The following is a 13,004-nucleotide window of genomic DNA, read 5'->3' on the forward strand; positions in this document are numbered from 1 at the left end:
ACAAAGTGGCAACAGAGGGCAAGCGCGATTATTGTTGAAAGTTTGTTCAAACGATTAGCCAAATGTAGCGCAAAGGCTTTTAGGGCTTGTTGCTCTCGTTGCTGTTGCTGTTGCTCTTGTTGTTGCGGTTGTTGATTTTGTTGTTGTTATGCATCTACGTAACGTAAATGAGTAAATGAGTAAACAACAGTAACAGCAAAAAGAAAAGGTACACAATGATGCACATAACCGGCTTTCGGACTGGATTCACGATTCACTTTGCCACTCGTACAGAGATAGAGATAGATAGAGCAAATGCGGCGTATGCGTAATGTGAATGCTTTTGCCCAGACGTAAGCGTGTGTGTGTGTGTGTGTGTTGTGTTAAACCCTTTTGAGAAGTTATCTAATCCAATTAGGAGCTGTCGCAGCATTTAACTTTTCGAACGCAACATTGCGTAAAAAGCACCAAAATGGGCGTGGCCTTGTCTCGGGGGCATGACGCAAATGTTTTGGCACACAATTTATTGTTGTTGTTGTATCTGCTCTCGATTAAGTTTCGAGCACCAGCTGACAAAATTCGTTATAAAATTGCAATGCAATGGACGTTGGCAGTAAACATTTTAAACAATTATAAAACTTGTTTTACGCTTCACAAAACTACACAAAATTGCTTTGTAAAAATAGAAATAAAATAGCAGCACTCCATCTGCAACAGCTAAGTGCAACCAACGATTTGCCATCAAATGTGCGGCAGCTGTCAAGTGCAGCAACGCCTGCAATTTTTTCTATCATTTTCTTCTTTTTTATGTGTGTGTGTTTGGGGATTAACGCGTTTCGCATTTCACTCAAATTATTTGAAAACTAACGCTGAATAGCTGGGGCTAAGTTTGCAGCCAAGTCAAATGTCCACACAGCTGTCTAAGCGATTGTTAAATTTATATTTGAATTACGAGACTGGTTTTTGGAAAATTAAGTATGTCATTCGGAATTACCAATTTAATTATTCATTTAGGCTATTTTATTTTGATTCATAATTATTCTAGTCATCAGCTGACACTTAAATGTACTCTTCATTTTGCTTTAAGGATTATCAATATATCATTAAATTTGGCCCCAAAACCTGTTAATAAATCTCTTCAATTAATAATGTGACTGGGATTAAAACATCTTCGTTCACATATACTACATATTACCTTTATTAATTTTGTGATGCACCAATACATACAAATATATATGATGTTTGAATTATGTTTTAATCAAAGTTTTTACATAAAAAGTTCATAATTGATTTTTTGCTCTAGTCAAGAGAGAAAGACGAGTTATCGACATTCCTTTGAAATTGACAAACTTTGAAAGCATTTTGTAAAGATTTTGATTTTACTTTCAAACTGGTATTGATCGAGCTGAGAATTGTTTTCAAAAAGAGAAATTATCGACCGAGTATTAAATTAATCTGAATTCTTCTGTTACAAGGTTGCAGTGAAGACAAAAATTATGTCAAAAAATTATTTAGAGCAGGGCAAACTGATGGCTGTCATCGGCGATGAGGTTAGAATAAATGGAACGCATTCAGCTAAAGTTTAATATTATTTCCGTACTCACAAAATTTCTGCAGGACACCTGTGTTGGATTTCTGCTTGGCGGCATTGGTGAAGTTAACGACGAGCGTCAGCGCAACTTTATGGTCGTCGAAAAGGGTAACTCGACAAGCAATTCAGAGTACTTAATTAGTTTGATGTTTTCGCAGGCACAAGCGTCACTGAAATTGACAAATGCTTCAAGCGCTTTTTGGCTCGTGAAGATGTTGCCATTATAATGATCAATCAGGTATATGCTGACATGATACGTCCCACCATCGATAATCATTTGTTGGCAGTGCCCACTGTGCTGGAGATACCCTCAAAGCAGCTTGCCTACGATGCCGGCAAGGACTCCATCCTGAAGCGTGCGAGTGTGAGTTACACTTTCAAGAAAAGTCGTACTATACTTGCTTGTTAAAGTCAACTATTATTATTCAGGGCATTCTGAAGCCGATTGTGCGTCGTCGCTAACAGCATTCCAGATCATATTATATGCATTACTTTGTAATAAATATGAAGGTGCGGCTTACGCCACTGGCTCTAAAAGGCTTTTGTCATTGTTACAAACTCGATGCCACAATTGATTTGAAAACTTAAAAAAAGAAAAAAAAGAAAATGAAACAAATATTTCGGGAAACTTTTCAAGTTTGCGTTTTAAGGAAATTGTCGAAAAAAGCATCAGACAAAATGGCAAAAATCTGTGTGGCAAAAATAGAAGAAGCGTTGCACGTTGGAAGTTGCAGTGGCAACCGCAACACAACAGCTCAAGCCATAACAAAAGTAACAACAAAGTGAGCGAAAACGATACAAATAAGCGTTGAAAATGCCAATACATAGCCAAAACGTTGGGTGAAAACAAAAGCACAAGTCGAGAGAGGAACTCACTCTATCCCTCTCCCTCTCGCACTCTTTCTTCTACACACACATACACACACACTCACACACACACAACAAAAAGTCGCTGCAGCAAACTCTTGAAAAGGCGAGCGCACATTGATACAATTTACGTTGCAAGAGTTGAATTGTGTGGCAGTGGGGCGAGGTGGCACAGTTCTTGCTAGAGCGCTTAGCAGAACAAAAGCATGCGAAAACAATATTTGCGCAAAGTATTTTACAGCAAACTTTTCGCGCCATGAAGTTAACGCAAAGGCATTCAAGAAGTTGCGACAAGTTTGGCGCCTTCGTCTATTTGGAAGTCTGCGCTTTGGGCGTGGCATTGCCGCTATACCCAAAAGTAGGCAACGCCTGCTGCCATCCAATACGAATCGACGCCTGCAAGTTTGCAACGGTATATTTGCCAACATGCTGCACATCATCAGTCACCGACTTTGATAATCCCATTCAAATTTAATGAGCCGCACAATTTGGTAGCAACCAATTGGCCAACTGTCAAAAACCAGCGCTGCAGGTACAAATTTCTGACAACAAAATGGCGTGCACCATTTTCGAGGGCCTAATTAACCACGCAGCTGTCACAGTCACAACCCCTCCCCCGTTGATTCCATTGCACCGCTTTGCAGAACTGCCGGCGGTTCACGCTGCGTATGCGTAATCGCATTTCGTTTGATCTGCGAAATGCATTCAACTGCACAACTCAACCGTAAATGCTACGCCGATGCTGTTCCCTCCACACCAGCTCACCCTTTGCTCACTCTTTTGCTTAATGACTGCAGATAAATATCCTGTTTATCAAATCTGTGGCATTAACAGCCGTTCTCGAGCCTGCGATGCCATTAAAAGTTCAGTTATATTGGAGCAGTAAATCTATCGATTTTATCATCACATTTTTGTTACACTTCCAATATTATGTGCACACTATATATTCTCTTTGTGTTCAGCGAAATCGACAAATTAAATTGCATAAAATTCTAATAGTTCGCTGTAGTAAAACTTTACTCTATTTAAAACTAACTATACTTACTAACTATATTGATCAAAGTTTGTTACTGATAATTATATATATTTTTCATATCGTTTGCATTTCAAAAATCCATTGCAAACACGGTATTTACAAACCCGATATTTTTATGTGAAATCGAGTTGCTCTTATTTGTCCGACATTAATTGGCCTGAAAGCAAACAACCAAACAAACATCTTTACCTTTGGCATGTAAATTATTATGTCTTTGCAAAAGGCCTTTGTTCACTTCTTTTAATTAAAATTGCATGCTATTGGTTTGCTGGAGGAGAAACAAGTAAAACATGTGGATGCTTCATTGTACTTTTGACATACGACGACAAGTCTGCAGCGAGAGCAGAGGCAAAAACAGAAAACCAAATAATAAGTGACTGATAAAAGTCGACTCAATGTAAGAAAGTACTGTTGGGGGTGGCTGAGAAACTTTTACAGCCAGCACTATGAAGTGAAAAGAAATAAATAAATAAAATTATTCAAAAAAGTAATTTAAAATTCTCATGGCAGCTCTTATATACAAACAGCTGAATTCAATTAGATAACGACAGGATGCAGAAAGGAAAAGAGCGCCGACCAATAAGCAACAAGGCAAAGAAAGAGACAGACAGAGAGAGATATATGGAAAACTAACAAAAAAGACCCTGAGAAAATATACAATAGTTAGCCAAAGTAAATGATATGTATAGACCCGAAATAGTATCTGAGCAGCTCGACGAGCGCTTCAATTGCTAATTGAAACTAGGAACTGCAACTTTTTGCTTCACTTTGAGAACTCTTCCTTCCAATGAATCAGACTGATTTGACAAGAACCTGACTGTCAAGGTACCTTATATTCGGATTTCAAATACAGGGAGAAATAAAAGTCGAGTCAAAGCCCCAACCAAACATTTTTTTTAAATAAAAAATATTAAAATTTATTTTGCTATTTTTATTATTATGATTAATAATTTTGTTTGTTTTAATTTTTTAGTTCAAGAAACCTTTGTATAAATATTTAAATTTGCCTACTCTACTAGTCCGTTATTTGTATGTGTAAAATTGTCCGATATTTTGAAAGTTACACAGTTTTAAGGGAATGGATTTGTTTATTATTTTCTAATTGATGAGAAGTCGAATCGAGCAGTGAAGCGAACCAACATAAAATGTTATTTTCTTTAATATATTTTTCTTTATTTTTGAATGCATTTATTTTTGAAATCTTCAAAAGCAAATGTTAAACCAACCCATTATTTATGTGTTTCGAATGTTTACAGGGTATGAGTGCTTTCAACAAATTATCATACTCAAATAGACCACAAAATGCTGTGCAATATTCGTAATGCAAATTAACAAATGAAATTGGCCAACAGAAAATTAACTGGCAGCTTTCAAGTAGATGGACAACTACAAGCAAGTGATGGACGCAGAGAAACGCAAAGAGAGCACAAGCAATTGGTAAAATTATTGCGTTTGGAACGTTGCCTTGCTTCAATCAGTTGCACAGACAGCACAAAAGACGACCTCACACAGACAATTGCAGACACTTGGCACTGTATGGCAGAGTGGTTGTTTTGGAAGAAGTGCAGAGGGAAGGGGAGTAGGTGAATGAGTAGGAGAATTAGAAGGAGGAGGAGCTGCTGGATTCGATGTGCTCGAAAACAAAGTTAATTAAATGATCTGATCTCCATTATTCCCAAGAGCTAATCTCAATTACAAAATTGAAATGAGCAAAAGCACACGAGCACATGCAGGACACTGGACACACAGACACGCACACATATATATATACAAATATATATGTGTATATATATATATATATAGGTATGCAGAGGTTAGCCTGGGGGAATTTCAACCTTGCCTCTCAGACACACACACACATAGACACACTTGGTCAAAATGTAGCTCGAATGTCAAAGAAAACAAGGAGTGTGAAATGAACGCTAAAGATGGAAGTGCAACATAGGAGCCAAAGGCAAAGCAGGACGCCGATGTATGTATATATGGGATGGGGTTTTGGTTATATATATTTAGGTGCTGGGTGTTAGTTTGGAGGTGTGGCTTGGCTGCTGCAATGCAATCGGCACAGCACAAAGCGTTTCATTAACAATTGCAAATTGGTATCAATTCATGACAGACATTCGAATGTCTCGCTGCGTTCGTGTGTGGCATTGCAGAGCACACACAAACAGTGCCAAACACACACGCACACACACGTGACAATATATTCATATATATATACACGCATATGTGAACTCAATTCTCCGAATCATTGAGCTAAACAAAATCATTGAGGTGCCATGGACTGAGAGAGAGGCATATAGATGGAGACAGAGACAGAGAGAGAGAGAGAGAGAGAGAGAGACAGAGAGCTGTGAGGCTAAAGTTGATGTTGTTGGGTGTGAGATAGTGGTACAGACATTGAGCACTTTGGCCAGGTTAAGACCCGTTATAGAGCTGTTACAGGGCTCGACGCCAGACATACAAATTGTGCGTTTAATTAGCCTAAGCAGCTCGCTGGCTTAGTTGTAATGTTTCCCAATCAACATATATATTTGTTCAGGTTTAGGTTGACTTAGATGGCTTTATCGCAGTGCATTATGAGGTCGCTTGCAGTCAGTTGAGGCGGAACATCTGTGTCTGCATATAAGCGACTGCTACTGATTAATTAGTTTGAATTTAAATTAAGTCGGTTTCATCAATGATGCCGTCGACAAGAAATGTCGATGTCCTGCGCAATTGCAGCTCTTGATTGGAGGAGTGTCTCAATCTCTCTCTCTCTCTCTCTGTCTCTATTTGGTTCTATGGTGCATGTTGTTGTTGTTGGGGGCAGCCATCAGTTCACCTAATTTGTATTCAAAACACAGAGCAACAAGCAGCAGCAGTAGCAGTAAAAGACACTGGCGTTACAGTTACATTTGATTGAATGCCACCCGCCATGCCAAATCCAGTCGCATACCAATATTCGATTCCCCATTCCCACACTATCTGCCCCTGCCAATTTGGGCATTACATCAGAGTCAAAGATTAGGCAGCTAAGCAGCTTTTAACTTTGACGCGTGCTTGGGGTTTTCCAACTAATTGGCATCGAGTCTCAGCAGCGCCTTCTGTCGAACGGATTAACAAATTAGATACGTTGCCATATTGCATCCAAATGCAATCATCTCAGCTGCTTAGAATTGCCAGAATGGGATAATGTTTGGAGCCGTGCACTGATTTTTTTCTGGGCTGTGCATTGTTTTCGGTTCTTAATTTATTACTTTTGTGCAGCCAAGCTGATTGGAAATTATGAAACTTGATTGAAGCTGGCGTGATGAAGAACGATAGTATCCGTCCAACACTTATTCCGCCTATTTTTCCATTGCCTCTTCCTTGGGAAGAGAAAACTAATATTCCGTTGTTCTGCCATCCTTGTAGAATTATCGGATCTCTCCGCCCTAACCACACCTAACCTGCTTATAGTAAATAGGAGAATATGTAATGATGAATAAACGTATTGTGCTAAACTTATATAAAATAAAGCAATGGAAATGAATCATGTTAGGCATTGTAATCAAATCACTTATCCTCAGCCAGGTGATTCTCCAATATACAAATGGAACATCTCGATAGGATAGAAGAACTTATGTTTGTTGTCTTAATTGCTGCCAGGCCCTCAGTTATACATCATATTTTACTCGCCACAATTATATTAAGTTACTGAAGTGCACACTACTTTGTAATAATAATGAATATTACAATTTATTCCTTACAGCAGTAATATGCATATAAAATAATAATACCTTAGAGTTACATTTAAATGCACCTATGCTGGATTTTTTAATATGATACTTAGCTGCGCCTTTTGGCATGTTGGTTAGGCTATTGTGTTTGAATTTGGTGCGCCAACAGGAAACCGCTTCAAAGCGCTCCGCTAATTTGCTAAGGCATTTTGAGTGCAGCACCAGGCAGGCAATAGGAAAACCAGCAAAAAGCAACATTAATACAAACACCAGCAAGCATCGCAGTTAGACAACTGGAAAGAATTTCGTTGTGTTGTTGCCGCAGCTTTGGTCTACTTCATATGCATAACAAATGAATGGCTTTTGCATTGTGTTATTCTAGAGTCAGAGCCACAATACAAAAACAGCTAAAAAAAAAAGCAAACAGAGACATAAACAATTGAAATGTTTTAAAAATGAGAAAAAAAAGTACATCAACTAGTAAATACAATTGTTCGGATAGTAATAGATAAAAATATACAAAAATATACAAATAACAATTGCAAATATTTAGTCAAAATGAAAAAAGGAAACTTTTTTAGCCTTCAGGCAAGCAGGCGGCGCCACAAAAATGTGCAGAAAATTTGTACAAAAAATGCCTGTATAAAGTGTGCCACAACCACCCACACACACACACACACACACTAACACTTATGCATTACACAATAAAATGGCGGTGGAGGTGGCTAACGCTGACGCTGACGCCGACGCCATCATTTTTGGGGTAATGCAAAATTACGTTATAACGGCATAAATTTAAATAAATGCCGGTCTCGGGGATTTTTATGCATTTTTACCGCATAACAAATACTTGTGCTGGGCCCCCGCCGCTATCGCTCTAATGCGCCTTTGTTGCCCAGACACGCCCTCACCTAACCACCACACAAACCAACGCAAACACACACACACACACACACACACATACATACATACTCACACACACCTATTTATTGCTATACTATTCCCGTGGCTGCTGCCGCTGCATTTGGCTAGTGAAATTTCCTTCCGTTTTCATGGGCGCACCCGCAACCTGGCCCAGCATGTGGCCAGGGTAGGTGTGTGTGGGTATGGGTGTGTGTGTGGGGTGTGTGGGAGTTGCAGCAAATCGCTAGCAGGCTGTTATTTGTATGCCCCTAAAATTATGCAAAGTAATCCTGTCTGCTGGATTTTTCTCCGAGGCGGATCAACGCTCTCGATATTCGCAATTGTTAACGTAATAAGCGCTTTTAAGTGTGAGCTGCAACTGTCCACCTGTTCCTGCATACCCCACCCCACCCCCCTCCCGCCAAGCCACACTCTCCCCATTTACTGTCTGCGTCGCGTCTGTTGCATAAGCAAATATTTGGCTACCTGAAGCGACAGGCATGGGTTGCAACAGTGCAGCACAAACTTGGCCAATTAAATGGGCAACCGCAAGCAGAGCTCTCTCTCTTTCTCTCTCTCTCTCCCTCGCTCTCTCTGGCGCTTCTCACTTCTCACTTTCAGCTACAGTTTCAGTCCCAGCTGTAGTATTTTTCTCTGCACTCTGGCCCAACTCTTGCCTCACCGGATGTGGCTGCGCCATGCTTTTCGGTTTACGTAGTAAATTAACTTCCGTTTTATTTGTAAGATTTCCTTTCGCTCTGCTCGTCGTTCGTTTGCCATTTTCTTCTGTTTTTTTTTTTTTTTTTTTTTTTGCAGGAGTAATAGTAGTAACTGTGTACTGCCAATCCTGCGCCTGCTCCTGCTCCTGCTCCTGCTCCTACTGCTGCTGCTGCTGCTGCTGTTGGGCTTGCCTTTGTTACTTTATTTTCGGGTGTTCTCCGACTGCTTGGCTGCTGCTTTTGTATATTTTTAAGCGCTTTTTCATTCAATTTGCGAAATTGAAGTGGGAATTGAGAAATAAATTCTGTTTCGTGTGTTTCGCCGTTTTCGGCTCTGCTGCTCCAATTCCAATTGTCACGCCCACTACCCACTACCCACTATCCACAGTTCACAGCACTGACTCTGCGTGTTTGCACACGAATGCAACGGATGTGGCTCCTATGTTGGGGAGGCGTCCCGACTCGACTGGGCAGAATTAGGTGAAATGTAAACGTTTTACTTAATGAAATAATTGAGGCATCTGAAGGTCGGCAAAGGCACAGTCCGGAAATGGGAGCATTTAAATCCTGCATAAAGCACATTTCCGCTTGCTGTCCAGCCATCTAGCTCCAGCTCAGCGTGTCCTTCGCTCTATCTCTCAATCTGCGTGCTCCAGTTTCAGTTGCTCTTGAAATGCCCGGGCACAAAGATAAATAGCTGCAGCCGCAAGTGAATCGCCATGCAAATATTGCTCTGCTTGACATTTATGCGAGAGGCGAAGCAAAGAGAGGAGTCGGAAAAAGAAAATAGAAGGCAAAGGCGAGAAATTTGGATGTCGCTTAGTGCATTTGCTTAATCTAAGATGCAGCAGACGAGCTGGTTGTCAGTTGCCTGTTGTTAGGCATGGATACCTCTAGCCAGCCGCTCATTTGAAGACTCATTCGTGTACTCATATATAGCTGAAATAAGCATATACGACCTCTGCCTGGATAACCTCTGGCTGCTTATCACAAGTATCTTGGCGTCTTGAATCTTTGTGAGCATTTGCCTTTTTTTATGCACCAGAACCTCTTGGCTCCTCAAGCGTTTTCAATTTGTATTAAAAGCTTTTCGCAGGCAGGGAGGGACAGCTTAACATATGCATTAGGACGTGCTCTTCAATACAAAGAAAGGAAACTACCCAATCCATTCTCCCTCTCTCTCACCCTCTCTCTCTCTCTCTCTCTCTCTCTCTCTCTCTCTCTTTCCAGGCTCCCTCTCGGAGTTGTCGTCCAATTTGGGTTGATAATTTCACGGTTTGTTGACAACTCAGGTGGACAAAACGTTGTGTGTCTACTGAACTGACCTCCGACTTAGATTTGTCTGGACTCATAGTAATACGAGTAATGCTTTTGAGTGCCCTCAGTGCTCCCCTTCCCCCATCTAAGGGCTGCTCTAGAAGCCATTGTCATGGTATTTACATGCACTACTGACTGCCACTAAGCACTAAGCTCCAACTATGCCATCAGAGCAAGTGAGACGAAAAGCAACTATTTAGGATGACTTTACTTTGATTCAAACATTCGAGTTTTCTTCTTTCTTTCTTTTTTTTTTGTATCAGATGATTGCCTTGTCAATTTCTTTATGGCTCAGTGTGCCAGTAAATGTATTTCCACTGTTGAATAGCTTCTCAAGTGATGTAGGGAAATCAACAGAGAGTATTAAGGATTTTTATAAGTACAACTAGCACATTAGCTATGACAAAGAAATTGTAAGAATTTTTCAGAATATATTAATTGATTGATCAGGTCTTAACAGCTTGGTCTCCGATAGGAATTGATAGCATACATTTATCAAGAAAATAATTTATAATACATAAATCAAGCGTCAACTTTTTTTTCCATTTAAATCATAATAAGCTTAGCTAATCCATGAAAATCGATTAATAATAAACTAAGCAAACCATTTTGTTTATGCAAAATCTTGTGAATTTCGTAAAAAAATAATGTAAAATAAACAATCACTGAACTTTTTATAGACTCCGCTCTGGTTTTACACATGCCAATCGTTCCGCTTGCGTTTGCCTACTTTTTGCACTGCCTCCGCACACGATATCTCATTACAAGAGCAACATTTTTATTTAAACCGATTGAGTGATTTATTGTAATTTATTTCATTTAAATCGTTTGTCTGACATGGCGCGCACAGCACGGCCCAATAAAATAAAATCGAAATTAAACAAAAAGAATGGAAATCCACGCAGAGTCAACCCAACCAACCAGCCGCCAACAGGCGAGCCGAAAAACTCGTGAAATTTACAATACATTTTACAGTTGGCGGTGAAGCACGCACCGCTGACCAGCAACACTACAACGACTCCCGGGTCCACAGTGGCCCACAGTGAGCATTTAAGTGTCGGTTGGAACAAAACAAAAAACATAAAAAACGAACAGAGAAGTTCAGACAGGGAAAGGAAAATGGACATTCGTTCAGTCTGCATTGCTGCTGATGGGCCGATGATCTGCTGCTGGGCGACAACTCAGTTACCCTGCCGTTTTCCAGGGTATATCAATGATGAATGATAAACTGAATGGCCAAAATGAACAAAAAAAAAGCTATGTTTAGTGCACAGCTGCTTTGATGTATTGCATTGTTAGTCGAGCTTCTTAGTATTGTAGTATATGATAGAAGTATATGTTGTACAGGGCTCTTTTGTCTGCCTTTTATACAGCGTGTGTTATAGTTGCGCTATTTTAATATCTTCACTTTTGCTTGCCCCATTTTGTCGAACATTTTTGCGTGCTCAATTCAGTTGCTTTCGCTTGTATTGACTTCATTTTAAATTGGCGGTTAAATCTGTTTGAAATTGTCACGCAATCACACAGTAACAGAGACACACACACACACACACACACACATACACACACCGCTGTAGGCATACACAGAGCGACTGTGACGGGTCTCGAATGAATTCTCGGTCGACTGCTGTTTTTAGTGATTTTACTTTTGCGTACTTTTTTCATTGCATACTTTCGTGCGCTCTATCAACAGCAACCGCGACGCTGACGTCAAAGCTAACGTCGACTGCGACTGCGACAACGACTGCGACTACGACTGCGACGGCAGCCGCACTCGGCGCAATCAACGCAACGAGGCATTAATTTGTTGTACACTGTGTGACATAATTGGGTGACAGTGCGGCAAAAAACAAGTTGTGGACCCAGGCATTTTGTGCTGAGTATTCTGAACAGCTGCCTTCTACCTGCCTGCCCTCAGTCTACCCCCCCTCTCTCATCAACCCCTCTCCCAGCTCCTTCCTTAGGCCGTCAACATTGCTCGCTTTTGGGTAACGCATTCAAGTTTATTAGCCTATGAAAAATTTGTTAGGTGTGCGCTTTTCACTTGGCATTGCATTCAAAATTTTTTAATTAATGCAGTCACACCTCAACACTTCCCCCTCCATCAACAAACCGAACAGCTCCTGCTCAGCACAGCCAGCCTTTGGCTGTTGCCATTCTGATTACTGTTTTCATAGTTTTGTGGCCCGAGGCACCGAATTGATTTTGACACCTCAGCGTCTGTAGCTTGAAATGTATCTGTCTGCCACTCACATTCTTATTTGCATGGACGACTATATACTACTACGACTACTACTCTATATATAGGCACAACTCGACCCTGACTCCGGCTGCAAGCTCGGCCTGTATCTCGTAGTCGGACTTTAGCTTGGTCTGTACAAAATGTTGGGGCAACCGCAACAACATTCTTATGTTATGCCGCTGCTGGCTGTTGCTCTTACTCATTCTGCCCCCTTTTTGTGGTTGTTGGGGTTTTTGTTTCGCTTGTGAGCTAAGAGGCATAACATACGTTAACATTATTATACGTAGTATTTGCAACCAGCTCACTCACTTCAACCTATTTTAATTTGCGCATTTCACTCTTTGCAGTTCAAAAGGCCATTTGAGATTTGGACGAAATGTGCAAAGCTCTTTCAACTCCATACTTTCGGCCAGGTAATTATGGTTGTTTCTCTTTCTTTTTTGGAGTGTAAAACTACACAAACTTATTCCAATTCATCTCACATATCCAGAACAACTGCAACTGTGTGTATCATATTATTTGATTTCCAGTTATTTATTTCCAATTATTACATCAACATCAAAATTAGCATATTGACATTATTTAAATTTTGGCTTTGAATTTGTAATCATTGTTTTAGTCTTAACATCTAATTTTCACTATTATATTT

The 13,004-nt window shown here is 40.2% G+C and overlaps 1 protein-coding gene across 1 annotated transcript; it reads left to right on the forward strand.

The window, feature by feature from the left end:
• The first annotated feature begins 1,418 nt into the window (after nucleotides 1-1,418).
• Nucleotides 1,419-2,109, forward strand: LOC6569841 (V-type proton ATPase subunit F). Its single transcript, XM_001996034.2, has 4 exons — nucleotides 1,419-1,529; nucleotides 1,597-1,678; nucleotides 1,729-1,934; nucleotides 2,000-2,109. The coding sequence occupies exons 1-4, from the start codon at nucleotides 1,476-1,478 to the stop codon at nucleotides 2,030-2,032; spliced, it is 375 nt and encodes a 124-aa protein (XP_001996070.2). The 5' UTR covers nucleotides 1,419-1,475; the 3' UTR covers nucleotides 2,033-2,109.
• The last annotated feature ends 10,895 nt before the right edge of the window (nucleotides 2,110-13,004 follow it).

The sequence above is a fragment of the Drosophila grimshawi genome, unplaced genomic scaffold (assembly GCF_018153295.1).
Source record: "Drosophila grimshawi isolate 15287-2541.00 unplaced genomic scaffold, ASM1815329v1 contig_311, whole genome shotgun sequence".
NCBI lineage: Eukaryota > Metazoa > Arthropoda > Insecta > Diptera > Drosophilidae > Drosophila > Drosophila grimshawi.

What these genes read in the sequence shown, in the direction of transcription:
- LOC6569841 (XM_001996034.2), top strand. Translation starts at nt 1,476, where the DNA reads ATGTCAAAAAATTATTTAGAGCAGGGCAAACTGATGGCTGTCATCGGC. An exon ending in TGGCTGTCATCGGCGATGAG is followed by an intron (nt 1,530 to 1,596) that starts GTTAGAATAAAT and finishes AAATTTCTGCAG; the next exon opens with GACACCTGTGTTGGATTTCT. An exon ending in CCATCCTGAAGCGTGCGAGT is followed by an intron (nt 1,935 to 1,999) that starts GTGAGTTACACT and finishes ATTATTATTCAG; the next exon opens with GGCATTCTGAAGCCGATTGT.